The following is a 26479-nucleotide window of genomic DNA, read 5'->3' on the forward strand; positions in this document are numbered from 1 at the left end:
ATATTTTTAGGAAAACTTTAAAAACTCGTAAAACCCCTGGTGTCGTTAAGGGGTATTTTTGTTTGATCAACATTAAATGGTCGGTCCAATAGAGTCGCTCCTTTTAAAAAAATGTACATTTAAATTCTAATTCCTTTTTAAAAGTTAAGAGTTGAGACGTTTGATTCATAACAGGGATGTTATAGATGGCGTGTTTGTAATCTGGGCCTAACAGCTCTGGGTGTGACCAGAGCTAGAAATCGTCGGAAACCAAATAGCTTGCTAGCGAAATTTTAAAACTGCCCTACGGCACTCTACATTTTGAAATCAACGTTCGTCGGCGAGAGCGCGTCGTTTTCCACAGCGAATTTCCGCAAGATTAGAGCTTGACTAGCTTCGAGTAGAGCCGAGTGCCAGAGTGTGTTCAAGGTAAGCGACCGGGGATCGCCACAAGAGGTTGGGCCCACTGAAGGGTGTCCTATCCCAGGGGCCGAAACCAATCAATAATTTTCACAGACCAGCACTTTTCACTTGTGCCATGGAATTTCTCACACCGAGCGCAAGCGCTGTCTGTGTGTGAGTGTGCAGCTGCCTCTGAATTTTATTTGGCACAGCTGCCATATGCATTAAAAATAACACATCCTCCGTGGAAGCGGAGAGTCGCCTGCCTGGCTGTGTGGTCCCCACTCCGAGGGAATCTCTTCGGGGCTCTCCTCTTGGCTTTTTGGCGGCCATGTTGGTCGGGTTCTGTGTGTTTCGCCCTAGTCGGGCGACTATTGCATGCACCTAAAAACTAGCTGGAAGCAGTTTAAACCGAATTTTAGTAGAGCTCTCGGTGTTGTTTTTCTTTATGCTCTGCCAGTTTCCGTGTGCATCGCCGTTTAAGGCTAATCGAAGATGCTTTTTAAGCAGGTCTCTGCCGAAACTGGATTTGCGTCTAATGTGTTTTGGCCATGTTCACTTGGTCAACAAGTCGACGAAGGCAGGGGCCCGCAATTTCGAGTTGTATCCAGATTGCTCATTACTCATAATTCCGGCACACACACAGGCGCACGGGCACAGTTAATGTGATTTACTCTTGTACGTGTGTGGCTGTGAGCCGGCGTTCGCCCTAGGAAAGCAACAACAACAAGTACAGTGGAAGGGAACACGGCAATCAGTCGCAGTTATTGGCTTTCACACTGCGAGAAAGGGGGTCCCGTTGGTTGTGTTCGAAATTGCCAAAATATCACAGGTGTGTGCGGAGCTGTAAGTGTCTGCTAGCTTGAGCCCGGTTTTTCCTGCGGTGTACTCCAGTGTTATTATTTGCCCAGGTGGAAAGCGCTCGACTATGGGAATCGGAATCGCACAGAGCCGTCTAATCAAAAGATCTTTGACTCGCTGCGGTCATTCACTTCGCTTTGTTTCCCCATGCCCCAACTAAATTGCGAGTGTGTGTGGCCCGGGCTTTTTGTAGTTGCCAACAGCCACCCCAAAGGCGATACTCCCCGGTGGAGTCGGGTGGGTAGTTTGGCGGGAAGTGCCTCCCCGGCGGATGACGCATCATTACAAATGCTTTACAGCACTTGCTGCAGATGTCATCGCCTGAAAGGCGACCTCTTTTTGCTATTAGCGAAGCATAAATAGATGGAAATCACTACACAGATACAGTGGGAAGGTTATAAATATATCTGCTTCCCAAAAAAAGCCCAAAATGTGTCATATTCGATACGAAGAATTTGAGAAACACACCATAAAATGGGGTCTTTATACATACATGACTAATTAGTCACTATCATTAGTGAATCAACAACAGTAAATACATTTATTTGTCCAACTGGGATTGTGCATATACCAATTTAACTTAAATCATATGTTGATTACGCGATTTATTAGTAATTGATGTAATGTGAAGTGGAAATTCACTTTACAAAACGGTCCAAGTCATTGGAAGCCATAGTCAACATTCGCCTTTTTCCTGAGAAACTACATTCCCAGCCCACTGTGCGAATACTTGACACCAAAACGGAGAAATGAACAGCGCCAAAAACAACAACGAAAGTGCGACGGCCACAAAACGCGCAATTACAGCTAACGGCAAAGTTAAAGAGAACGCAGCAAGCAAAAAGATAGGGGGAACCGATGAATTTCTATGTGCAGAAAAACCACCGAGAAGGGGCAGGAGGGCAGCTCGTAGAGGTCTCGTTTTCACTCCGCTCCACAAAGAGTTTCCCCAGTGGGGCGATGTCGGATGACGGCGGCATTGTGCCGGGCGTCACATCCGCAAATGGCGTGACTGAATTCGTATTCTAGGGTACTCGTATATCCGACCGCATCTGATTCGCTCTTCATTGTTATGCATTGCAGCTACTGAAACCACAAGCAGCAGCGACAAAATGACTTCCACCGAGCTGAAAATTGGCCTGACCACCAGTGCTCGTCCCTCCAGCCGAGTGCTGAAGCCCCCAGGAGGCGGCCACACCAACATCTTCTCGGAGCCCGATGTGAACGTTCCGGCTCCTCGCGCCAAGTACAACCAACAGAACTCCTCGAACCTCAACGCCTGCATGGGCTCCACCGATCCCAACAAGGTGGTGGAGAAGATCCGTGAAGAGGTCAGCACCCAGAAGGAGGAAGCCAAGTCCGCCCCGCCCAGCCAGCCAAAGGAGCCGGCGAACAAGCCGGCGGCCACGAACGGAGAGGCTCGTGGCCGAGTGCCTCCTGGCGGATTCTCGTCGGGCGGATTTTGGTAGAGGAGGGTGCCCTGGAGCAGAAGCAGCTGCCAAGCATTTAATGACTCACCATCACATCCTCAGACCCACATAAAAAACATAAACCTATAAATATAACTCGCTTATAACATACTTATACACCATACTTAGAGGCGCATACCTTTATTAATCTGCTGATCAGCCGGAGACGGGAAACTCTGAAAATCATTTGCAAAGCAGCACTCCAAGTTGTTCTTCCTTTTGTCGTTTCATTTTCATCCCTCTCACCAGGTCCTATTGTTTAAGTAAAAAGTTTAACATGTCTAACGCTATTGTTGAAATTAAGTGACTCGTGATTCCGCCCCACAAACATGGAGTACATGGATTGACTTGCTAAACTCTACCACCTACTCGAAGCCTAATTTAGCATTTGTACTTAAAGTGTCCAATTCGAATCCCTTTATAACCATCGATGTATTATTCAAAAATAAAACATTTAATTATAAATTATCGGTGTTTTATTTTTGCAAGTTGGTGGAGATTCTTCGGAGTCCGCCTAGTAGCTAAACAATACTCCTAACTTAGCGAGTCAGTAAAGACAGCTCGTTTTGGTCACGAAATTAATTCTAGCATTTATTACACTTCAGTTTAGAATTACAAGTGTCCATCAATTCATCGTCGATCTTTAAAGCGTATTACTATTTATAATAAATACAGCATCAAATGTATTTCAGTTACTCGACTTATCCCAACAGCCGCCAAATTGATATAATAAACAATTAAGTGGATACATGCGCAAATGGGATGTACATAATTATTGATGTTGGTGTGCTGTTCCTTGGCGCGGCGTTGTCGATCCGGATGCGTTTATCAACCACGCGGAGAGTGTCCATATGGTAGGCTTAAGACTAGGGATTGTGTTTTCTTTGTTTTCTTTTTTAGACTAATTCAGACTATTGGCTACTTAGATCTTCATGTCGTTGATGTAGGAGTCCAGTTCGGCGTCCAGCTCCTCGGCAGTGGGTGGGGCCTTGCGCTCCCGTCGCTGTCCGCCTGCCGCCGGTTTGCCTCCGGCAGGACGTTTGAAGCTTCCACGACGCGGAGCCCCACCAGCTTGGCCACCTAGAAAACAGTTTGGAATGGCAGTGTAAGGATTGGAGCAAGGGATAGCCGTCAGGGACCGTAATCAAAACCATTCTTGCTTCCATTGCAGAGACAATTGTTTGAAAGCTAAGCTTTTGGATCTGCAAGCATTCGCACAAATCTTTCCGGAGTAAAACTAAACTGCAAAATATGTACACAAGTTTTGTAATCTGATCAATGAGAAGAAAAGTTCAAGTAAAGAAGTAGAAATTGTGTCAGACTCGCTTAAAAAATGTACTACTTCGTCCGGAAATCATTTAATTAGAGAAACAGAAACAATTATGTGTAAAAAATAAATAACAGTAAAAACAAATACCAGTAAAAAATAAAAATCTATCTTTTAAGTTCACTGTTATCGATACAAATAGGCATTTAAAAATCTTTGTGGAAGTGCATAGATCCAAAAATGATCTGAAATGGTTTTAATGAATGATGTTTGAGGTAAAAAAAAAGAACGAATTTGGGCATTATTCACGGTCCCTGGTAGAAGATTTGGATACGCACCACCACGCTTGAAAGGAGCAGATGCGCCACCACCCACACGACGCTTAACATCGGTGGAGGCTACGGGACGGGTCAAAGCGACAACGTCGGAGACGGCCAGCTGAATTGTCATAGGGCGGCCGTCCAAAGGCACGCCGTGGTACTGCTTGATGGCCTTCATAGCATCGGCACGACGCTCGAATATTACGTCAGCGGTGCCTGCAAGGGAAATCGGAAAATATTAAATAGTGGATCGTAGACGGACATCTATTCTATCCAAAATTCGTAATTTATCTCTAATAGTAAAAAAAAGAAAAATATTTTACAAGATGAGCAAACTTACCCAATGAGCGACCTGAGCGATCATAGTGCACTGCCGCCTTCTTCATCGGTCCGAAGTCGTTGAAGAGCTCCTTGATGTCCGTGTTAGAGACGCCGTAGTCCAGATTGCCGACGATGAGGCGGGTGGGCCCGGATCCGCCGCCGACGGCACCCCTCTTCGGTCCGTCGTACATATCGTGCTTCCAAGCGCTGTTCACATCGCCCTAGAGGGGTAGTATTAGGTAGAAGGTAGATGGGTATGTCTGTTGGTTCGAACGCGAGGCGTATCGACTAATGTTTTTGGCGGGAGTAGCCGTGGCAGTAGCAGGTGCATCGTGTCCTAGCCTCAAGAGGACAGCCATACCGAGCGGAGACACTAGAAATGCTTGTTTACTGGGTGGGGCTCACGGGGAAAACGTGAGACGAGAGGGGAAATAAATTAAGACACAGGATTCGTTTGGTTTGGTACTCTGGAAGAACGGGTTTAAAGGAACTTGAGGCTTGGCTTGGGCTCGGAGAATTGTTCCGTCCGTAGGAAGGCGCAGGGTGGCCATTTTGATTTTGCTTCGCTTCCTTGTACATTTACTCGTACTGTTGTACTGCTGTACCGGTGTGTGTGGGTCAAGGCTCGCAAGACACCTGCTTGGTAATATTGTCCTGGTGAGCTGAACACAGGGATATTCTGCTCCGGCTGCTCCGTTTGGCCATTGAAACGCATTGAATTACCCGTGGGAACTTTGCCTTCTGAACGGCTCCGCCGGCCACTCCTCCTCGGGGGCCTTTGAGCGCGCTCCCAGGCTTCCTGGGCGATCCGTTGGCATTGGCGCCACCGCGACGGGCTCCGCCGGGAAGACGCTGCTGGCCGCCTGGTTTCCGGGCACCACCAGGTCCTCCGCGAGCGGCCTGAGGCTTTTTTTGCGAACGAGTGGACTTGATGATGTCGTCGAGGCTCATTTCAATTTTATCCACCATCCTGATTTCGTGCTTTTCTGTCGTCTGCGAAGATCTTTTGAAGTTCGTGAAAAAGATTGCTCTCTGTAGGCTACCGAAAGTTGCGTCGAGAATTGTGTTCGGTCAAAGAAGCGCGTGGAATTTCACAAAACACTGCAAAACGACGCACGAAAAATTACAAAGTAGCCATCTTGGATCTGAGAAAAAAGTGTTTAAAAACGGCGTTCGTCAAGGTAACGTCGATCGCCCACCAACAAATAGGAAACAGTGGAACTGGGGATGGATTTATAAATTTTCAATTGGAAAAGGTAAAATTCAAAAGAATTTGTATTAAAAGAAAACTTTTACATTAAGCAAATTTTATATTTTCTGAGCTTTGTCTAAAATGCATTTCCAGTAAGTACTTTATTTTTTAATCTACACGTATTTTCGCATCTCATAACAAATTTAAGCTCACACATTTATACATTAAATAACATGAGGTTTTTAAATGCTCTCGCAAGTTATTTAAAAAAAAAATTAATTTTAAGGTAAGCAGTCTTAGTGAACTGATTCTTGATTGAAACCATTTGTAAACGAACAGTGTTTAAATTATTATACAAATTATGGCCACTGTGCACATATGTACACCTCAGTATTTTTAACAACGGTATGATTAGAATGTGTTCGGTTGGTCACACTGCACATTTAGAAAAAATAAACGAATAACGATAAAAACCATTCCTGTCGTCCCAAACTAATTTAACTGCCGTAGAAATGTTTATTGTGGCGGTAACTGGTGGCATTGCCACGGGAAAGAGCACCGTCAGCAAGGTGTTCGAACAGCAGGGCATTCCAGTCATCGACGCCGACAAAATCGCCAGGGAGAGTGAGTTCGAAAAGCGGAGCTCATCTGCTTTGTGCTCCGCAGTTAACGAGCACTTCCGCTAATTTTCTCTACTTAATCGCGCAGTTGTGGAACCAGGTCAGCCGTGCTGGCAGCAGATTCGGGAGGTCTTCGGAGACGAGGTACTGCTGCCCAGCAAGGAGATCAATCGCGCCGCCCTGGGCAAGATGATCTTCGAGGACAAGGAGCTGCGCGGAAAGCTGAACAAGATCACCCATCCGACCATTCATCGCAAGATCTTCTGGCAGGTGTGCAAACTGCTGGTCACGGGACATGCGTGGATTGTCCTGGACCTGCCCCTGCTCTTCGAGACTGGAGTCCTGATGGACTTCATACACAAGATCGTCTGTGTGTCGTGGTAGGTTGGGTTCCTTGCATGGAAGTAGTGTAATTTCGAGAATCTAAAGACTACCCCCGTCTCCTATTCCAGCGAACCAGACAAGCAGCTGGAGAGGTTAATAGCCCGCAACGAGCTCTCCGAATCCGAGGCGCGGCATCGCGTGGAGTCGCAAATGCCGCTGGACAAGAAGTGCGAGAAGTCTCACTTCGTCATCGACAACAACGGCAGCGTGGAGGAGGCGGAGAACGCGGCCATGGGCATTTACAACATGATGCGCGAGTCCAAGCAGCACTGGCTCAACCGCATAAGCTTCCTGGGGCTGTCCCTCGTCGTGGGCTTCACAATATACTTGCTGCTGAAGGTGTTCAACCGGCTGCCCGAGTCCTGGCAGATATAGTCCGTTCAAATGCGTGCCATACGACGCTATCTTACGTGTTAATGCAATTGAAACCAAACCAATTATACACTCCAAACGCTTGTTAGTGAAATATACAAAAGTCACTTATACATAGTGTATTGTATATTGTCGAGACGTGCCAAACGCCTAAAATGTACAATCAGACGAGACCAGAATAGGTCTTTCGCCAACAAAAAGCAGAAATTTATCAAGCCAGCGACGGAAGTGAGATTGGATAATCCTCGCTCGGGGATTATGTAGTGCGCTGGCGCCAATTGGTTGACGGCTCCTCCAGTAGTTCAGCTGTCTGCTGACAGTAGTCCACAAACGTTTGCAGTCCGTATTTGGTCACTGCTTTGGTCACGTTGTGGTTCAGCTGTATGGGATCCTGCACCACCATCGGTTTTCGAAGCTGCAGTGAGCAGTCTGGATTCTCCAACACATATGCGGAATACCTAAAATAGAATAGCGATAAATTATTAGACAAGTGATTAACTATTTACAGTTTGCTAATTCTTTCTCCTTTTTTGTGAAATCAAAAATCCTACCTGGTAGGCAGAATCCTCTCAATGTTTTGTATCTCGGCGTCAGCCTGGCCGAAGTATGGGCAGACCAAGAAATGTTCATAGTCGAATTTGGCAAAGTACGCAAAGAAGGACCGAAGATAGCCCTTCACCACGGGGACAGTCACCACTACTTGCTGCAGTCCCAGCTCGCTGGGAGATTTCTGTGCGAAGTTGACAACCCACGCTGTAATCGAAAAGTAATCAGGGGAATCCCCCAAAAACGGCACAGATAAACTTACGTCCCACGAGCACGCCCTGATTGACGGACTCCTCCATTTGCAGCACCGCTATGGGCGGGAGGAGGTGCTGGAGCTGCAGGAAGTAGATGACCATCAGGGTAATGCTGTACGTCGAGATCTGCTCCGTCAGCTTGCAGCGCTCCAGCCAGTTCTTTACATATATGCACATATATTGAGCTGCAGAGAAGCAATAGCAAAGAGATTACGTGGACATTGCTCGGACGTTTCTCCTTACTCAGTGGCTGTGACTCGAATATGTATTTCAACAGATTTGTGTTACAGAAGCCCAAGCTGTTTAGGCAAATATCGCACTCGATGCCGGTGGGCAAATGGCAGGTCTTGATAATGGGAACTCGGGCCTGCTCAATGACCTGCAAAGGAACATACCGATTGTGACTGTGGTAACCTAGAACCCTTATGGCACTCCTCACGTTAATAATGCGCCAATCGTCGCTGCCGCAGAAGAACTTTCGCATCGCCCGCAGCTTGGTGATGGTCGTATTGGAAGCACGGTGTTCGAACGTATGAAAGGTGTTGCCTGTCAATCCGAAGGTCAACATAGAAAGGCTCGAATAGCGATCACAGTCCCTACTTACCAATATCCACAAAAACATCGAGATCCGAGGACCGTGAACCTATGCCGGTGATGCGAGAGCCAAACTTGTAGACGCGCAGCGGCTGCTTGGGGAAGCCCGGAGATAACAGATTGCAAAGAGCCTGTTCGATGATGTCGTACTCGGGAATCACCTTCAACTTGTCTGCTATGGGGTACTTGTCCTTAAACACATTCGTGATCTCGCCCACAATCATTGCTTTGGCCTCTGAAATGTTCAAGGGATGAGGAAATAGATAAGGGATAGCCGAAAAAAGGAGTATCTAAAAGAGTATTTAGTTTCCAAATGAAAATACATTTGCCAGCTGTTTAACCATTTCTTTTAAAAGGGCAGGACAACTCCAGCTCTGGCCTTGCTTTAACATTAAAAGTATCGATAGATATGGTTTACTTATATCATGTTGTAGTGAAATAGTGACCTACTCTTGGGCAGCTGCACCGTCATCTGCTGACGGGCCTTCACCAGGGTCTGCTTCTTCTCCTGCCTGGACGGGTGTGTCGGGTGCGCCGGCTGTGCCTGAACTGGCTGATTGTTGGGGTTGGGGTTGGGGTTGGGGTGCTGCTCCGACAGGTGGGCCACCGCCTTGGCGATGGATGTGCCCACGATGCGGTTGCTACAGGCACTGCAGTTGAAGGTGCGCTTGATCGTCTGCAGCTCCTTGGGCTGGACAAAGACCACGCCCTCACCCGGGGCGGCCTTGTCCTGGGGCAGAACGTACGTGGGATTCCTGTCCATGTAGTTCTCGATGCCCACCATAATGCGCTCCAGCAGCTTGGTCAGGTGCGGATCCAGCTGCGGCGGATTGGCCTTCTGGTTTACCGAGTTGAGGGTCTCGAGGAAGAAGTTGGCCTCCATGGTCAGCGGATTCATCTGCAAGATCGCCGGGCTTTAGGCCGGAAACGCCAAGGCAGCATACTCACGTAAAGCAGTTTGTTTGGCGGCTCCTTCTCGGCCATCGTCTTGTTTTTCTTCTTGGCCTTCTTCGAGGGGGCGGATATGTTGGGCGCGACTATGGCCGGCGCGGGGGCAGGCGCTCTCAGGGGGGCGGCGGCGGGAAGCTGAAAGGCGATCGGAATACGTGAACTCGCTGCTACTCGACTGTCGCCGCCTTTGTTTGGCTGCCAATAGGAATGTTGATTCGAATTATCGAACCAGCTGATTTCCGCAGGGTAGCCACCTACGTTGAGCTTGCCGGCTGTTCCAGCTTGCGGGTGTGCGGGCGTTTGCTGGAGCACATCGCGACATACGAACGACACATGTGTGAATTGTCGCGCGGATCGGGTTTAATGGAATTAGGTGCCATGGGAGGGCCCAGGCTCTTCCGTTGAAAAGTTCCCGCCATTCAATCGGTTATAGCGAAACGGCCTGAAGTCTTCGAAGGTCAGCCCCTACTCACACTGGTTTTCCGCCGATTGAGTGTCTCGTAGTACTGTCGTTCCGCACGGCAGCAGACCGCCTTTTCCAGCCAGAAGGAGTCCTCTGCTTCGATTCGCATGGTGCCTGTGAGACTGCCTTCGGTTTCTCCCTTTGAATAATTAACGGCAGCAAGCTCGCTAGCGTTGAAAACAGCGTTGAACACACGAATTACAGCCGTTCAGTGTGTGCACAAAGCAGAAACACGAAAACAACCAGAGATGGCACAGCAGCCAATCGACAGGTGTGTGTATCCGCTGTCGCAAACGGTCACTTTAAACGGTTTGAGGGTGACACATCTTATTGTGGTGAAACCATTAGTTTAACCGTTTGCAAACGGTAATGGTTAAAGTCGCCGCTAAACAAAAAATGAAATTGCACATATTTAATTTTTAACCGCAAGCAAGGCTGTCGCCATTCAAGACTCCCCGCTGCAAAGCTAGAAACAATGATACACTTTCACGTACTTTTTTTCCCAGCTTATTTTATTTTACAATTTTTGTATGTGTGTAAAATAACCGTTGAGTAATACGTGATACGTGCTTTTCGTATGAAATTCACCGTTCAATGTTCCACAGATATATATTTTCTTACACTGTTAAGAAAACAGTCCTAGTCCTAGTTGAACTACGTCCTGGATGTCTCGCAATTAATATACTAGACGACACCGAACTTTTTATCATTGTCATTGTGACATTTGTTGTTGTCATTATTATGAATTAATATTTTAATTGAAAGAATTTCCCTTCTTATGCAATTTTTATTTTAATTGATAACTAATGAAATTAATCAAAATTATCGAGCTATAATTCGGGAGAACATTATTCTAGAAATCTAAGACTCCAAATTTGTTCGTCCTGTCACTGACAGTTTCGAACACATACTTTGACACATTCTCTACTACATCTGGGCCAAAACTCCACACACTCTGGGAAAAATGTTCGTTCTTCTGTTGGTCAGCAATGGGATAATATATCAGAATACGACATATTTGAGGAAAGTTTTTTTTGTTATTTTAATTTTTAGTTTCAAAGAGTCTTATTTAGTTTATCAGTTTACTTTACTTTACTTTATTATTTTTTTAATGAAATAGATAGGTTTAGTTATTATTAGATTTGTTTATAATTGACTAGTTTGGCGAAAAATTTCGACTTGTAAATCAAAGAAGCAAGTCGAAAATTTGTAGCCTAGCGGTCTAATGTGCTCGTGCGTTACACTTACACAATCGACGCGGACACCGCTCGCGTCAAAAAATCATTGACAAAAGCTCTTAAACTGCGTCAGATGTGGCCTACAACACTGTTTGGAGGCCTGCCTTATGGGTGAACCAGTTAAGTGAGTAATCTGTGGCGGAAATCATACAGCTAGCTATAAAGACAAAAAGTGCAAAGTGTCACATCCCATCGCAGTAGGGTTGATAAACAATAGATAGTATCATCGATATTATCGATAGTCAAAAGCTTTAGCAAACATCGATGACTTGCGCCCACCAACATTCCTCTCGTTCCACAAAAAACATTTATTTCCTAGAAATTATGTTATACATGAAATAAAATAGTATACTGCGGTATATTTTTGCGAGTATGGTTCTGACACGACAATTAATGAATGCTTTTCCCTCGGAAATGGTACAATGGTTACCCAACATATGCATAATCGCATAGAAGAGCTGGAAAAGCCCAAGGGGATGTTGTTAAAAAAATAACCAGAGTCGAAAACTGTAAAACTTGACTTTTTTACAGTTTGGCGTGATATTTTCAAATGGCTTCAAGTTTTACTAAATAGTAGGTAATGATATAACCTACAAAACAAGATTAAGATCTTCAAAATGCATTAGAAAAGAAGTTAAGCTGAGTAACGGGAATCAGATAGTTGAGGCACTCGACTATAAGTTTTGAACTATTAATGTGCATGCTGTCGGATTTAAGTCTACCAGCCGAATTTTACGAGTTAACAACAGAGGGAAAATCGAACCCGTGCAGTTATTTCGCAAAAGACTCTTCGAACTTGTCTTTGAATTTCGAATTATTGAGAACGATGTGAAATCTGGAACACGGCCGCAGTGGCGCCGTCGTCGCGATCGGCGTTTTCCCTTTGCGCCTCACTGGCGCGATAAAATGTTAACTGCAGAGATTTTTAAACAGAACTGTTAAGACTTTAACAGCTCGTTTAAATTAGTAAGTGGCTCCCATTTACATGCGATATTGAACCAGTTCCGATTTCATAAGTCGAATAATATTTCGACACCCCAAAAACACACCCCTTGGACCGCTTGCTTTTCGTTTTTCTTTCAGGGCATATTCGCTCATTCGTCATACGGTTTTGAACAAAATTTTTATTGCTCTTTTTGCGGTTACCGATTCTAGTTCCTGCGGGCCTGGGCCGGCCCCCGACCTTCTAGCAGATCTAACTGAGTTCTTTAAAAACCTCCAGCAATAAAAACAACAGAAGAAAAGCATTTCATTACCACACAAATTTAATAAATAACAAAATTTATGTTAATTGAATTTGAACATATTAATAAATTAAAAAACAAGTCTTCAGTTTTGATGTTATTTAAAAAGTTTCATTATATCTTTTTCTACGACAAATACCAGATGGCATGTTGAGAATTAAAAGAGATCTGGACCCGGGTTAGAGAGCGCCCACAGACAACATCTCCAACATCTGTGCTGGTGTTTCGCATGGAGAACTACCACCACACGTACGCCTTTCTAGCGCAGCTTAAGTTTCCTGCACTGGATGCCCTGAATCACCCATCAATTAGTTTTGTAATCCGGTTTTAATATTCACACTAGTTTTTTCTTCATTATTGCTTATTTTGTTAAACTCATAAATCGTTCTTTAGCTTCAAGCTCATTATCTATTTATTTTTTACTTTTGCTTGTCAGTATACCAGTTTTCATGCTACCTGTTACAAGGATCGCGTATCAAGAGGTTGATGAAATTGACAGTGTTAGGCCCTATTACGAAAAGATAAATTCATCCTTTCTATTTCACAGTAGATGTTTTCCAGATACCACTATTTTCAAATCTCTTTTAAGGCGCAATTTTACCTAAAGTTCGCCTCAGAATTGTTTTGCCAATATTTTACTAAACGAAGTCATCTCGATTTGAAGAATTAGACCATTGCTTTACCTATAATTCTGCTAAATTTTAACGATTTTTATTCTCTTAAATTTCTGTATGGAACAGAGAATGGACTTCGATCGACGAAAGGTATCGGGAAGTTTATAAACGTGCTCAGAACTTCGCTCTTCAGTTGGCATAATTTTTTTTCTTAGACTAGAGCCCAAAAGGCTTAAAGTGCCTCTTGCAAGCACGATCATTAATAGATACATGTTGTAATTTTAAATTAGCTTTACTAATCGGAGTGAAATGCGAAAGACCTGATCATGGCGCTCGCAATTCTTTATAAAACAATAATAATTAATAAGTATAAAAAATATTTACAAATTAAAATACAAAATTCCAAGTATAGATATAGCTGGACCGGCTCTCACATTCAAATAATTTAATCGAATTCGAATTAAATTATCGAGAAATAAGAATTAAACCAGGGCTTAAACTTAAACTTTAAATTTTAAAAATTCGGCTTGATTTTAAATTATTTATTTTCAGCCAAAACTGTCTTACAATGAAATGGTCTTCAATTAACGGCTTCAATCTCGGTCTTAAATATGCCATGGTCTCCTCCATGTGCCTCATTTCTGGACGAATTCCAGGTGTAATAGGAGCAAGTATCTTCAAATTAGGTCTCCTAGTTTGGGAAAGCAATGGTGATGAAGATGCCTGGAATTTAGAAGACTTGGCCAATCGCTTAATGTGCAGATTAACGCCTCTTTTTCCCTTTTTTCACCACAGTGGCGCGGTGTTTCAGCGATTCCTAACGTGCTGTTAAGATTTTCTAACAGTGGCACAGTGCGACGAGGATGCGCCGCGGCTTTTCCTCTGCAGCTGCTGTACCTTTACATTTCTGTTAAAAGACTCTGTTAAAACCAGCTGGTGTGACCATCCGCCACCGCTGCGAATTCATCGGGCGAAATTTCACGATTTAAGTATTTATTTTTATTCAACGCGTATCGACATATACTTTGGTATATTTTTCCAACCCCTGTCTGGCCACCCAGCCCCGGCGCCTATATAAAGCAGCCTGCGCGCGGCGTTTCATATCCGTTTTACGTTTGTCAAGCCTCATAGCCGGCAGTCCGAACGTATTCGCTCTCAGAGTCAGACCTCGAAACCGTAGCTCTACACTTTCTGTGAATTTTCCTTGTCGCGTGTGAAAAACCCACTAAAAACTCAATATGGTGAGTACATTTCTGTGAACATTTGTAGTAATAGAAAGTAGCGCACACAATTCAATAAGCGAGCAACGCGAAGCTGGTTTTTCTTCCCAAAATGGCGACCGGTCTGCCTTTTCTTTCTCTAAAAGTGATGACGTCATGTTTTTTTTCGCAAAGAGAACGCCTTGGAAAGCTGGAGAAAATCGGCGTATAATAAGGGGGAACCAAGTGAAAAGCGGTAAAAGCTACGCAAAGATTAAGAAAAGATTTCAAAAACATGCATTTATTTCCCCTAGGCCTGATTTCTTAAGCAAAAACTAATATTTTCATTCAAAGTAGACAGAAAAGTTTCGTTGAACAACTTTTGCACAGGGATTGTCATTTCCTGGTCTTCTTGATCGAGTTCTATTTAAGATTTTGACGCATAACTGTAGATTAGCAGAAAATGGCGACCGAGTAAAATTCCGGCGTCGGCAAAGTAGAGCAGAGAATTGTGTATACCACGTAGCCATCTCGCTCGCACGCAGGGCCGGCTCAAGTTGGGCGCGGTTCTGCGGCAATCGATTTTTCTGGGGCGTGGAATTAATCATCTCTTCCCCCTCTTTCGCCCACAGCGTGAATGTATCTCCATCCATGTCGGCCAGGCTGGTGTCCAGATCGGAAACGCCTGCTGGGAGCTGTACTGCCTGGAGCACGGCATCCAGCCCGACGGCCAGATGCCCTCCGACAAGACCGTGGGCGGAGGTGATGACTCGTTCAACACCTTCTTCAGCGAGACCGGAGCCGGCAAGCACGTGCCCCGTGCCGTGTTCGTCGATCTGGAGCCCACCGTGGTGGACGAGGTCCGTACCGGCACCTACCGCCAGCTGTTCCACCCCGAGCAGTTGATCACCGGCAAGGAGGACGCGGCGAACAACTACGCCCGTGGTCACTACACCATCGGCAAGGAGATCGTCGACCTGGTTCTGGACAGGATTCGCAAGCTGGCCGACCAGTGCACCGGTCTGCAGGGCTTCCTGATCTTCCACTCCTTCGGTGGAGGCACCGGCTCTGGCTTCACCTCGCTGCTGATGGAGCGTCTCTCCGTGGACTACGGCAAGAAGTCCAAGCTGGAGTTCGCCATCTACCCAGCCCCCCAGGTGTCCACTGCAGTGGTCGAGCCCTACAACTCGATCCTGACCACGCACACCACCCTGGAGCACTCTGACTGCGCCTTCATGGTCGACAACGAGGCTATCTACGACATCTGCCGCCGCAACCTGGACATTGAGCGGCCCACGTACACCAACCTGAACCGTCTGATCGGCCAGATCGTGTCCTCGATCACCGCCTCCCTGCGGTTCGATGGTGCCCTGAACGTGGATCTGACTGAATTCCAGACCAACTTGGTGCCCTACCCCCGTATCCACTTCCCGCTGGTGACCTACGCACCGGTCATCTCCGCCGAGAAGGCCTACCACGAGCAGCTGTCGGTGGCTGAGATCACCAACGCCTGCTTCGAGCCAGCCAACCAGATGGTCAAGTGCGACCCCCGTCACGGCAAGTACATGGCTTGCTGCATGCTGTACCGCGGTGATGTGGTGCCCAAGGACGTGAACGCCGCCATTGCCACCATCAAGACCAAGCGCACCATCCAGTTCGTCGACTGGTGCCCCACTGGCTTCAAGGTCGGCATCAACTACCAGCCACCCACCGTGGTGCCTGGAGGCGATCTGGCCAAGGTGCAGCGTGCCGTGTGCATGTTGTCCAACACCACGGCCATCGCCGAGGCCTGGGCCCGTCTGGATCACAAGTTCGATCTGATGTACGCCAAGCGCGCCTTCGTCCACTGGTACGTCGGTGAGGGTATGGAGGAGGGAGAGTTCTCCGAGGCCCGTGAGGATTTGGCTGCCCTGGAGAAGGACTACGAGGAGGTCGGCATGGACTCCGGAGACGGCGAGGGCGAGGGTGCTGAGGAGTACTAAGCGTAGCGCCACTCCAACGCTCGCTTGGAGCGTCATTGGTGGGCGGGCCAACCGTCGAAATCAATGTCCACGCTTCCAATCGCAACAAAAAATTCACTGCAACACAGTAAAGCGTACGAAAACAAGATTTGTAAGAAGAACCAGATAGTATTTTATCCACAAAGACACGTATAGCAGAAAAGCCAAGCAAACTCGGCGATAAGTTGTGTACAAGAATAAAATCGGCCCGACACAGTGTTGACAGCAAAAAGAAAACCCCCAGATCTTTTCCTTGGTTTCCTTCCCCAGCGATCCGTTCCAGCGTGAAAGGGGTCAATGGACGGAGTCTTGGTTGCGGGAAAGCAGAGCAGCCGCTCTCTTGGTCTATAATTAGCGCTTTCTATTTTCCCCCGATTCGGGCCACTGCTGCGCCTTTCCTCTGTTTTCTGCTGCTTGTGGCAAGTGCAGGCTGTACCAGGCTGTGTGTGGCGTGCACTTGGCTTTCCACACTGCTGGTATCGATTCTCCGGCGGCGATGAGTCATTCCCCAGCATAATCGTTGCCAGCCCGGCGAAATGATGTCATCATTTCCTAACTGCCGACAAACATGCCACTGCGAATGTGACTATGTAGGTATACTTGATTACAGCAGGGGTCAAAATAATAGTCATGGTTTCAGTTTGATTCATTTCCAGTGTCTCCATGTTGTACATGCTGACCTTACCATTCCAAAAATTATAGAATAGTCTACACTAGTAATCCTTATATTATAAAAAAGGATTGAAGTGTGGCCCAGAGGACTTGCCAATTTTTTGACGAGTGTTTGAGCGCTATTCGAGTGACCTCGATTGCATATGCATATGTATTTGTGTATGTACTCCGTGATCCGGCCTTATGTGGGGGTTGATTTGCCCAAAACGAAATTGAGCCTAGGTAAACCGGCTTGTTGTTGTGTTGTATAAGCCGCCTCCTCTGCCTGCGCCCAATGCGGTATTTTCAAGAAACAGACCGAGGAGGCAGCTGCTGCAGCTGCTATCGAGTTTCCAGAAAGACCCAAACAAGCAGGCAGTAAATGCAGACAAGCAGGGCCAAGAGGCCTAAAAATATGTACCCGAATGTGCTGCAATGAGAGGAAATGCGCTACATACATACACACGTATGTGCGTATAAATAAATGCACTTAGCGGCACAGACCGGCGCCCTTCATTGAGGTTATGTCTGACGTCGTTTACTAGAAGTGCCCGCAGAACCGGGTGTATCTTGCCCTCAAAATAGGTTACGTCTAACGTTTACCCAATACCCCAGGCTCAACCCCAATTTGAAAAACTTTCGGCATTGAATTACGCTTTTGGGGCCAAAAATGGAAACAGTTGGCTTCGTGAAATCAGAGCTGGCAAACAGATTTGTATGACTATATTTGTAGACGGAAGGTGCCAAGCCAACGCATTTTTATGACGACACCTCGGAACCGGCTCACAGAGACTTTTTGAGACCGACGTGGGAGGACTGAGTGGGAGGTCTTATGACTAACCAGTCGCACAATCGAGCTCTGATTCATGGAGTGCTCAAAACACTCTAATGATTTTTACTTCAAAAGTAGCACTCAAACTAAGCTACGAAAATTTTAATTTTTTGTATCAGAGAGTTATAGTTACATAATAGTTATTTATGACCAATTACGAAAAAGTTAAAATGGTTGGTTTTCAATGCGAAAATAAATAAATTACAACAAACTGGTCTCAATGACCCTATTTCCCAGAGCTACCCTCCTTAAATAATAAAATAACTTTTATTTTTGTCCCTGGAAAACGTCTTTTCAAATTTGGTTCATAAAAGTTTCGCGTTTGAGGGGCTCCTGAGGAACCCGGCGCCCTTCTTGATCTTCCATTGCGTCCTGGACCAAGAGGCCATTGGAAAAGGAGTGCGCGACGTTGTCCACTATTTTGCGGACACCAAATGCCTCGACCGACTCGTTGTCGGCGCACTGACGGACAAAAATGGGAACATTTTTCCCTAGCAGGTGCTAGGGAAAACCCCACTCTGTACGACCACGAGCACCTCTGCAGGGTCTGGGCGAAATTGGGGTTCATCGATGTGCGTTTGCGGTGGGCGTACAAGAAGGCGTCGCTCCGCAGGGAGTCCTACAAGGACCTCCTTCCGCGGCAGCTATAGTTAACCCAGCATAGTGTGAAAAGGCCTTAAAAGGAGCCATTTATGTAGACGCTCATGTCGATATGTATTCTACATACGTATGTATACATTCTACATTTTAACTGACAATTGATTTTACACTCTCCACAAGAGCTGTTTATTTAGTTTTTTTAGCTTTAGCTTTTATGCTAGAATCCAAATTTTACCTGAAATATATTCGTCTCATTCTACCTATCTTTTGAGCCAAAAAATTTTCCAAGTTCACACAAACCGCCCTAACATTTTCGGCAATTTTTAACTGAAATGTATTAGTCTTATAAATACCTATCGTTTGACTTATAAAAATATGCCAGGCCTACTCCAACGCCCACAGATGGCCAAAACGCCGTAATCTGTCTGCCGCCCACATTGCTATATATTGAGAAAGCGGATAGGAGGTGTTCGCTTTGCTGCTTATATATCTCAATTTCTCTTTTGCTCCCTTAAGCTGAGTAAAGGGTATCTGATGGTCGATGCACTCGACACAGCGTTCTCCCTTGTTTTAATCTGCAACTATTATTTTTAAAATTCGTAGCAGTCGTCCAGAGTTCAGTAAATACACGGGTGTTGCCTGCTTATAATTGTCTTTTACTGTACAGACAAAATCCTTATGGAATACCTTAAAGTTTAAGGCTATCACTATATAATTACAAAACAAAACAGTTTAAGCATGAAATCAACCACGATTAAAACATGTTAAACTATCTTAAGATTATTTAGAAACATTATTTCGTCTACAACTCGATCGCCAACTCCGTTGGAACGTGATGCTTCGCAGATCAGACTCCGGGCTTGGATCGATGTATTTCTAGAGAACGCTATGCTGGCTGGAATGGCGAATACTTTGCAACTGACCTTGTAAAGAAGAGGGAACAGACATTCGTTGTCCTTCCACCACTGTAGTAGATTGAAGTCTGGCCTTAGGACCACCTGCATACTCAGATAGCCGTTGATTTCGTGGGTTATCATGTCAGTTTTGGTGTCACTCAGACGAGGCGATATGAAATCGCTGAATATACCGCTGTACTCACAGTCCGACCGAATCCTCTTCCTCTGGCTATCGGACTCCACATAAAAGGACTCCATCATCGCCCTGCAATTGTCTATAATAGTTTGCTTTTCGGACTCCTCGAAGAGGAGCAGCTTGTTGGTGGGCGGAAAGAGTAGCAGGGCTATTTGGTGGTACTTGGTTATAGAATTCTGGGCTATGCACTCCAAGTGCGGCCTTAAGGCGGTCTTCAGGCACAACTCTACCTCAACTTCTTCACCCGTGACGTCGGAACAGAGTTTGCGAAGCTTTCGTAAATGAGGGATTACCATGTGCAGTGTTGGTTCATCGAGGGACTCCAGCTCCTTTATGGCGGTCTCGAAGTTGGACAAGACTCGAGTCATGGCCATTACATTAGGCAGCGTAATGCTTTCACTAGCCTGCATTACAATGTCCTTCGAAACTGTACCCCAATGCTGCTCTACGTTTCTAAAGGCACCAATTATTCTGTCCAACGGCGTGTAAAAGGCATATCTAGATCTTTGCCGGGCTGTGCAATACTGGATGCATTTTTCGAACAGAACCTGCAGCTGTGGCGTCTCACTGAAAGTCTTGTAAATCGCTTGGTTCAGCTGTGTGTTGATGCACGGGTTGTGTTGCTGACCGAAGGCAGTTTTCATACTCTCATCGTTTTCCGTAACCATCACCGGGGCATCCCCATTGCAGTTGAATTTTTGAAGAGTCGACGCCACCGTATCAAGAATGGTTTTGTCTAAAAATAAAAGAAACATAAACGATTGGAGCAAGATAAAGTCGTTCTGCACCTATCTCACCTCCAGCAGTGGGTTCTCCGCTTATGGTGGATACGCCCAGCAAGCGGTTGATCACAGCGGATTCCTGAATGTAGTGCATGGTGAGCACGGCATGGCGCTCCAGAAATTTATCGGTGTATACGAACATGGACATGCTGTAACCAATGGCACGTATGGCCACAAGATCCTCGGACAAGCTTCTCTGGTGTCTTTCGTATATGTCGGATATGTTGCGGGACACAGCTGTTGCCTGGGGAAGGAGTTCCTTGATCTTGATTTTCTCGCCGTAGGTGGCTCCAATGCTAAGAAGCATGCCCACCAGATTTACGAACTCCGAGTCCTCGACTATGTTAGGTGGCCGGCAGTTGTAAACGGACCAGGCAGTTACAGCTCCCAGGACCTTCTTCATGGTTTCCTCGTCCACGGGAACGCCTGGAGCTGCCTTCGCCTCCGAATTGTTGGCCAGGGCCTCCAGCTTCAGGGCGCATTTGTGCTTCATCAGATTGGACGTGCTCAAATGGAACTTGTGGACATTGTAGCAGTTGCGGCAGGCCACAAAGTTTTCGATGTCATCCCCGTTCTCGTCCACAATCACCGCGAACAGCTGCCACACCTTGCTCCGACCGCGCTTGTCGCGAAGTGTGTACTGTCCGCTGGACAGCCTCCGCTTGAGGTCGGCGATGTGGGCATAGGTGGCCGGAGTCGTTAGGTCCGGAGTGGCGCACCGCGATCGGGTAGTTGGTGTGTACTGCAGGTATGCGTCATTAAAATCAATAAACAGACAGGTGAGAGTTCCAACTTCTTATCTCGAAGCAGGCCTTGCTCCACCACGGGAGCATCCATTGGCCAGGAGTCCACTGCGCCAATGTATTACCCACCTGCTCCTGTTCGAGGCCATCGAAGCTAAATTCATGCTTTATGTCGAATTCTCGCAGCAAGTCCATTGCAGAATTATCAAACCAAAACAAAAAACATAAATACCTAGAGATGGGACTTCGGTCAAGGAAGCACGACGAATAGTTTCCAGTCACTTTCACACATTGCAAGGTACATACTCGTATTTCAAATATTTGTCACGGGATCAAAGGTTACTGGGTTAACGAAGCACTTCATATCATTACTTACATTTCTAAAAGCATGGTGATCTTAAATCATTATTATTATTTTTTGTTGTTAAATTAATCTTCAATATTTTAACAAGATGGTTACTTGCTCTACACGATAAGGTGGAATTCCATCTAAATGATCCTACATGTGTATAATTTTAAAAAATGTCCAATAAACATTCGCATTTACATTGAAAACAGAGAATAAGTGGGAACTCAGTAACATTTTACAAGCCTTGAATCGTGACCGGCAGTCACGTCCGTTCGGAACTAGTTCCAACTATCCAAGTCCCTATAACTAGCTCATCGTCAAAACACTGCTTTGGGTTTCCAAACAAATTCCAACGTCTCGCGCTTAAAATTTTTCATAGAATCCAGGAAACGTTGAACTGTCGAAATATACCGCTGAAACCATGCCCAACAGCAAGGAAGCAGGCACAGAGGCCGATCGTGGAGATGATGTCAAACTAAACAGCCGCGATAGCGTCGCGTAAGTTGCTTTATAGGAGTTGAAGCCTCCTCTGGATATAACTCTGGATACCTGCTGGCACCCCTACAGATTGAAGGACCTGCTGCAGAAGCGGCTCTCGGAGTGCGGCTGGCGCAAGGACATCGAGGACATGATACGCCATACCATCGAGGAGCGCGGCGTGTCCAACCTGACCCATGATCAGCTGGCTGCCGAGATAGTCCCCCATGTAGGTCAGTGGCAACTCCTGGGGGCACCTCATTAACCCACATTACCTCTAAGCAGGCTCGCGCCCTGGTCCCCGACGTCATTCGGAAGGAGATGCTTATGCGCGTGCGCGCTGCCCTGGACTCCTCCTTGCCACAGGAGCAGAACTGACTGGCCATCCAGAACTCCGAGTCCTCCAGAGCATTCACCATAGTCACACTGCCTGCAGAATTTAAATTCTAGCACATCTGTTTGTGGTTTATTATCTCGTATTAAGTAGATATTTACATTCTTACGCTAGTTATGAATTGCGCCATTTGTTAAACAATATGCATGTAATAAATAAACAACCTAATTGTAGTTATAATACGTTGTTGCTATGTTCATGTTATGGGTACTCGATTGGCTAAACAAAATCTGTGGTGGTTTTGTTGGCAGGGGAAACTAGGAACGCGGCTTGGGCTCTGCTTGTACATGTTCGTTTAATTATGCTACAAATAATAAGGCTAAGTTGTAACTGCTACTCCGTTAGGGTTTACGTTTACTTATTCAATAGCGAGTCGATTGAAAAGTCTTTGAATTTGGCGTTGGAATCATCGTTGAACAGCTGCGGCTGCTGCAGTTGCTCCTGCTGCTTGGGAACTGGTGCCGCCGTTGCCGTTGGCAGCATTTTCAGCAGTTTCGTGCGCGGTTTGCGCAGAAACTTGGTGTTTATTTGAAACTTGGTTGGTTTGTGGTTTGCACTTGACTGGGCTTGAAACATTGGTGTATCTGTGGCTGTGCTCTCAGCAAAGGTTGTCGATGGGATTGCCTGCGATGTTGCTACTGTGGTGGCTACTTGAACTGTACTGATTGGGGGGCAATAGCCCTGGCGCCAGGCACGCAGCTCTCCTCCTCCACCCGACGACTTGACGATGCCCATAGACTTTGTAGCTGTTGCTGCAGGTGGTGCCCTTGCCTGTGCGAAGGCATTGGGTCCAAAGCACTTGAGAAAGTTCTGCACATGGAGCAAGCTGTCGTTCTCGTTCTTGTGCAGTGGCCTACGCTGTTTGTCCTCGTTCTCGTCCTCCGCCTCGTAGTCCACCGAAGATTGCTGCTGCGAGGAGGAGGAGAAGGTGGAAGAGCTGCTGTGGCTGCTGAGCTGTAGCAACAGAATTCGATAAATTGCTTGGACAACCAATTAGAGAATCTTCTAGCACCTACATCATCGTCATTTTTGTCGATCAGCTGCTGAAAGCCAGGCTCCGCCGACTTCAGCTGGTCGTGTTTGCCCTGCTGGGCCAGTTTGCTGTTGCCATGATTGCTGCCACTGCTGCTGCTGCTGTTGTCACGCCCTCCTCGCTTGCTCACGGATTGCTTCTTCTTCAGCTGCTGCGGCTGCTGAAGCCCTTGCTCACGGTACGACTTTCAGCTAGTTTTGGCGATGTTATCGTCGCGCCTTAGTTGGGACTGGAAGAAGAAATGCATTATTCAGTAGGCGTCCCACAGGAATGGATATTTAGGTTTGCTTTGGGAGTATAAGTTCAACAACTGGGTTCTCTTTCAGCCTGACACACAAGGACAACAAACAATTTCGGGGTTATCTGCCAACAGCAATGGGATATTAACAATGAACCAGATGGGCGCAAAAGCAGATGAGTTCGAAATCGTGGCGTGTGTGTTTTGAAAATTTCTTTGGCTTTTCCAATTGGTTGGCTGATCGAGTGATTGGAGGGTAGTGAGTGGTGCTGTAGATGAGACATGGAGCTGGCGCAAAATGAAAAGGTGAGAATGCACGAATAACAGGCACTGGCATATGGATTATGGATTCTCATGTGGCAAGGACATGCACCCACAATCACACTGACACTGACACACACACAGGAACTCGCTCGCACGCACTCTACTACCTGGTGATGCGTGCTGTAGAGAGCCGCGTGGTGCACCGCATAGGAGGAGGAGGTGCTACTTAAACCGTCAACGCCAACGCCGCCGCCACCCACTTGAATCTGAATGCTAGGATGTTGGTGTGGGTGTGGGTGGTGGTGCTGCTGACCCATGCCCGTGCCCGCTGTGGTCGTAAAAGTAGTTGTGGTTGTTGCTGCTGTTGCAGCCATGGCTGTCGCTGACCCACCTCGTCCGATGCCAGCAGCAGCCCCACCTCCAGCGCCCAGGCTCATGCCCACGCCCAGCATGTGGGCGGCTGCCACAGCGGCGCTGGTGTGGTGCGACTGGTGCAGATGCTGCTGCACTTGTTGCGCGTGCTGCTGTTGCTGCTGCTGCTGCGAAGGATGCGACTGGTGTTGCGCCTGTTGCTGCTGCAGCTGCGAAGGATGCTGGTGATGCAAGCTGTTGCTATTGGCGGCGCTGTTGGCACTCAAGGTCCCCACGCTGCTGTTGCTGTTTCCGGCGTTGTTGTACGAATGGGCCGCAGAAACGTGTCTGTAAGAATAGAACATGATTATTTTCTGATTATTGAAGTGTTTGAATAGAACATGACGAAATGTTGCTTCTTAACAACATTTGTCATGTGTTTTAACAATACGTTAGAGGACATAACTCACCTCATTCCCAAGTTGGCTGCGCTGGTCATGTTCATGCCAGAGATCGACATCGATGTGGCAGCGGGCCCACTGGCATTCGCAGAGGTTGTAGGATTGCTGTTGCTGCTGTTCACACTGTTGCTTGTTACATTGTTGCCACTGGTGCTGTTGCTGCCACTGCTGTTGCTTGTGGCCCCTGGTCCGCGATAGTCCAACACCACTGCGGTGGAGCTCGCTGCTGCCACCGTGGGTCGGCTATTGGCCATGGTCGGGATGGTGGTATTGATGGCAGTGGTGGCCAGCGAAACGGCCGCAGCGATTGTGGTGGCCGCATTCAGGGCGCTGATGTTGCTGCCGAGTCCGATGCTGCTGCCGCCGCTGTTGCCGCTGGAAGCTAGTGTGGAAATGACAGAAGTTGTACAAGTTGATGTTGCTGTTGTTGTTGAGGTTGTTGTGGTGGTTGTTGGAGCTGCCGTTGTCGACATGGCGGCTGTAAGCATTTGGTTAGATTGTGAGTACCCCGTTGTTGCTGTTCCATCTCCACGAAAATAGTGTGTTTGTGCGGTATTAGTTTGTAATTGGTGAGTGGGTGTGCTTGGGTTGTGGTCGATTATGTGTGCGGGGTGTGTGGGCTTTCTTCACTGCATGCAACAGACAGCAACACAAGAAACTTAGGCTTAACTAAAAGTACAGCACCTCACCCAGAGTTAACCTGCGACCCAACGCCTTTTTGGCCAGTAGCCATTCAAAACTCTAGGTGCAGGTGGTGAAAACTTAGTGAAATAAATTTAGAATGTGTTCGTTTTTGTGTTTAATAATTAAACATTTTATTCATTTTTAAAATAAATAAAATCGAAAAATAATAGCTTTAGGTATCGAAAGAACTTAACTGTTAACTTGGCCAAGGAAATAATTTTGCGTTACAAGCGTAAGTATAATTAGGTTCGTATTTTGCCGTAAATACATATGACTAACTTAAAAGCCTAATTAAGGAAAAGTAATCTAATCGGGTATGGACTAATGGTAAAGATAGAGAAGCATTCCGTATTAAAAGAGAGACGAGCTGTCAGTGTCGATAAATGCAATAATTTACTTGTACCATCGCTGCTTAAGTTTGTCGAACAGGAATTCCATTGACAGAATGTGGGTGTGTAAATTATGTACATAGTTTGTTTATAAAGATGACCACTTGTAACCAGTTTAGTTGTTAACTTAACATAAGTCTCTTAAGACTACGACACGAACTGGACTCGAGTTCCATTTGTATGTACAACGAACACCAAACAAAAAAGTGTAAGTACAGAAAATTAAACGCAAAATTTGGTCTGTGAGCAATGGCTGTGTAAGTGGGTGGATGTGGGGCTCCTCCAGTGCCACGTGGTGGGAGCGAGCGAGTGCCGACACCAAGAACAATAGAGAATGGGCGCCTTCTCTACTTACCATGCGCCTCGGCCTTGGCACCGCTTGCGATGGTGTTCAGCGGGATCTGCAGGCGCGCATTGACCGCCAGCAGGTGGTCTCGACGCGCTATCAGGCTGGTCACATGCTCCTCCAGCCGGAGGTTCTCGCTCTGCAGCTGGTGCAGGCAATTAAGCAGCGAGGCAACTGCAAGACAAGTATCAAGTGTTAGTTTCCAAAGACCCTTGGCAAAGCTCCCGATATGCGACTCATACTCACTGTCAAAGTGCTGCGCCTGCTCCATGAGGAACTGCGAGCCCTGCTCCCACTGCCGCTCGAGCAGCTGCTCCAGACTCTGCGGAATGGGCATGTTGCCGTTCATGCCACCGCTGAACATCGACTGCAACGGATTGGGAGCTGGTGCTGCGTTGCTGGGGGCAATGCTCGAATTACGCTGAAAATCGAGGGTGAAATTAGTTGGGTTTCACTGGGCAATAAATCTATCTGAGGCATTCGTAAGGACTTTATAGAGCGAG

The 26479-nt window shown here is 46.6% G+C and overlaps 7 protein-coding genes across 21 annotated transcripts in view; 4 read left to right on the forward strand and 3 right to left on the reverse strand.

The window, feature by feature from the left end:
• Positions 1–251: 251 nt before the first annotated feature.
• On the forward strand, positions 252–3176 carry LOC108027324 (jupiter microtubule associated homolog 1). Its single transcript, XM_017098731.2, has 2 exons — positions 252–408; positions 2326–3176. The coding sequence occupies exon 2, from the start codon at positions 2355–2357 to the stop codon at positions 2709–2711; it is 357 nt and encodes a 118-aa protein (XP_016954220.1). The 5' UTR covers positions 252–408; positions 2326–2354; the 3' UTR covers positions 2712–3176.
• A 99-nt stretch (positions 3177–3275) lies between these two features.
• LOC108027323 (THO complex subunit 4) lies at positions 3276–5777 on the reverse strand. 2 transcript variants are annotated; one of them, XM_017098728.3, is made up of 4 exons: positions 5343–5776; positions 4639–4840; positions 4317–4514; positions 3276–3791 (listed from the first exon to the last, which is right to left on the reverse strand). In XM_017098728.3, exons 1-4 carry the CDS (start codon positions 5586–5588, stop codon positions 3634–3636), a joined length of 804 nt encoding a protein of 267 aa, XP_016954217.1. In that variant the 5' UTR covers positions 5589–5776; the 3' UTR covers positions 3276–3633. The 2 variants fall into 2 exon arrangements, with proteins under 2 accessions (XP_016954217.1, XP_016954218.1); XM_017098729.3 differs by lacking the exon at positions 3276–3791 and adding an exon at positions 4009–4223 and having other exon boundaries at positions 5343–5777.
• Positions 5778–6227: 450 nt separating this feature from the next.
• Positions 6228–7300, forward strand: LOC108027394 (dephospho-CoA kinase). The gene is made up of 3 exons (XM_017098830.3): positions 6228–6435; positions 6520–6811; positions 6884–7300. The coding sequence occupies exons 1-3, from the start codon at positions 6324–6326 to the stop codon at positions 7188–7190; spliced, it is 711 nt and encodes a 236-aa protein (XP_016954319.1). The 5' UTR covers positions 6228–6323; the 3' UTR covers positions 7191–7300.
• On the reverse strand, positions 7296–10230 carry LOC108027393 (terminal uridylyltransferase Tailor). Its single transcript, XM_017098829.3, has 9 exons — positions 10006–10230; positions 9530–9667; positions 9032–9479; positions 8592–8816; positions 8427–8533; positions 8231–8366; positions 7996–8172; positions 7739–7940; positions 7296–7645 (listed from the first exon to the last, which is right to left on the reverse strand). Exons 1-9 carry the CDS (start codon positions 10102–10104, stop codon positions 7444–7446), a joined length of 1734 nt encoding a protein of 577 aa, XP_016954318.1. The 5' UTR covers positions 10105–10230; the 3' UTR covers positions 7296–7443.
• A 3938-nt stretch (positions 10231–14168) lies between these two features.
• Positions 14169–16527, forward strand: LOC108027303 (tubulin alpha-1 chain). The gene is made up of 2 exons (XM_017098695.3): positions 14169–14332; positions 14923–16527. The coding sequence occupies exons 1-2, from the start codon at positions 14330–14332 to the stop codon at positions 16270–16272; spliced, it is 1353 nt and encodes a 450-aa protein (XP_016954184.1). The 5' UTR covers positions 14169–14329; the 3' UTR covers positions 16273–16527.
• Positions 16528–21617: 5090 nt separating this feature from the next.
• LOC108027183 (enhancer of yellow 2b transcription factor) lies at positions 21618–22390 on the forward strand. 2 transcript variants are annotated; one of them, XM_050889449.1, is made up of 3 exons: positions 21618–21837; positions 21907–22049; positions 22102–22390. In XM_050889449.1, the coding sequence occupies exons 1-3, from the start codon at positions 21761–21763 to the stop codon at positions 22257–22259; spliced, it is 378 nt and encodes a 125-aa protein (XP_050745406.1). In that variant the 5' UTR covers positions 21618–21760; the 3' UTR covers positions 22260–22390. The 2 variants fall into 2 exon arrangements, with proteins under 2 accessions (XP_050745406.1, XP_016953973.1); XM_017098484.3 differs by having other exon boundaries at positions 21625–21837; positions 21907–22045.
• Positions 22255–26479, reverse strand: part of LOC108027180 (zinc finger protein zfp-1) — a 30519-nt gene continuing 26294 nt past the window's right edge. For 4 of the 13 annotated variants that reach the window (XM_017098469.3, XM_017098474.3, XM_017098473.3 and 1 more), the window contains 2 exons: positions 26223–26397; positions 25344–26150 (listed from right to left, as the gene is read on the reverse strand). In XM_017098469.3, the coding sequence (XP_016953958.1) occupies positions 25978–26150; positions 26223–26397 (348 nt within the window). In that variant the 3' untranslated portion in view covers positions 25344–25977. Of the gene's footprint in view, positions 23165–23226; positions 23473–23912; positions 24445–24562; positions 25036–25343; positions 26151–26222; positions 26398–26479 lie in introns of those variants that run through there. The other 9 variants (XM_017098468.3, XM_017098471.3, XM_017098477.3 and 6 more) reach the window with 5 other exon arrangements.

This window comes from Drosophila biarmipes, chromosome 3R, assembly GCF_025231255.1.
Source record: "Drosophila biarmipes strain raj3 chromosome 3R, RU_DBia_V1.1, whole genome shotgun sequence".
NCBI lineage: Eukaryota > Metazoa > Arthropoda > Insecta > Diptera > Drosophilidae > Drosophila > Drosophila biarmipes.

What these genes read in the sequence shown, in the direction of transcription:
- LOC108027393 (XM_017098829.3), bottom strand. Translation starts at nt 10,104, where the DNA reads ATGCGAATCGAAGCAGAGGACTCCTTCTGGCTGGAAAAGGCGGTCTGC. An exon ending in CGCCAAACAAACTGCTTTAC is followed by an intron (nt 9,480 to 9,529) that starts GTGAGTATGCTG and finishes GCGATCTTGCAG; the next exon opens with ATGAATCCGCTGACCATGGA. An exon ending in CGATGTTTTTGTGGATATTG is followed by an intron (nt 8,534 to 8,591) that starts GTAAGTAGGGAC and finishes TCGGATTGACAG; the next exon opens with GCAACACCTTTCATACGTTC.
- LOC108027183 (XM_050889449.1), top strand. Translation starts at nt 21,761, where the DNA reads ATGCCCAACAGCAAGGAAGCAGGCACAGAGGCCGATCGTGGAGATGAT. An exon ending in AACAGCCGCGATAGCGTCGC is followed by an intron (nt 21,838 to 21,906) that starts GTAAGTTGCTTT and finishes GCACCCCTACAG; the next exon opens with ATTGAAGGACCTGCTGCAGA. An exon ending in CGAGATAGTCCCCCATGTAG is followed by an intron (nt 22,050 to 22,101) that starts GTCAGTGGCAAC and finishes ACCTCTAAGCAG; the next exon opens with GCTCGCGCCCTGGTCCCCGA.
- LOC108027323 (XM_017098728.3), bottom strand. Translation starts at nt 5,588, where the DNA reads ATGGTGGATAAAATTGAAATGAGCCTCGACGACATCATCAAGTCCACT. An exon ending in AGAAGGCAAAGTTCCCACGG is followed by an intron (nt 4,841 to 5,342) that starts GTAATTCAATGC and finishes CTACCCCTCTAG; the next exon opens with GGCGATGTGAACAGCGCTTG. An exon ending in TGCTCCTTTCAAGCGTGGTG is followed by an intron (nt 3,792 to 4,316) that starts GTGCGTATCCAA and finishes ACTGTTTTCTAG; the next exon opens with GTGGCCAAGCTGGTGGGGCT.
- LOC108027394 (XM_017098830.3), top strand. Translation starts at nt 6,324, where the DNA reads ATGTTTATTGTGGCGGTAACTGGTGGCATTGCCACGGGAAAGAGCACC. An exon ending in CGACAAAATCGCCAGGGAGA is followed by an intron (nt 6,436 to 6,519) that starts GTGAGTTCGAAA and finishes TTAATCGCGCAG; the next exon opens with TTGTGGAACCAGGTCAGCCG. An exon ending in AAGATCGTCTGTGTGTCGTG is followed by an intron (nt 6,812 to 6,883) that starts GTAGGTTGGGTT and finishes CTCCTATTCCAG; the next exon opens with CGAACCAGACAAGCAGCTGG.
- LOC108027324 (XM_017098731.2), top strand. Translation starts at nt 2,355, where the DNA reads ATGACTTCCACCGAGCTGAAAATTGGCCTGACCACCAGTGCTCGTCCC.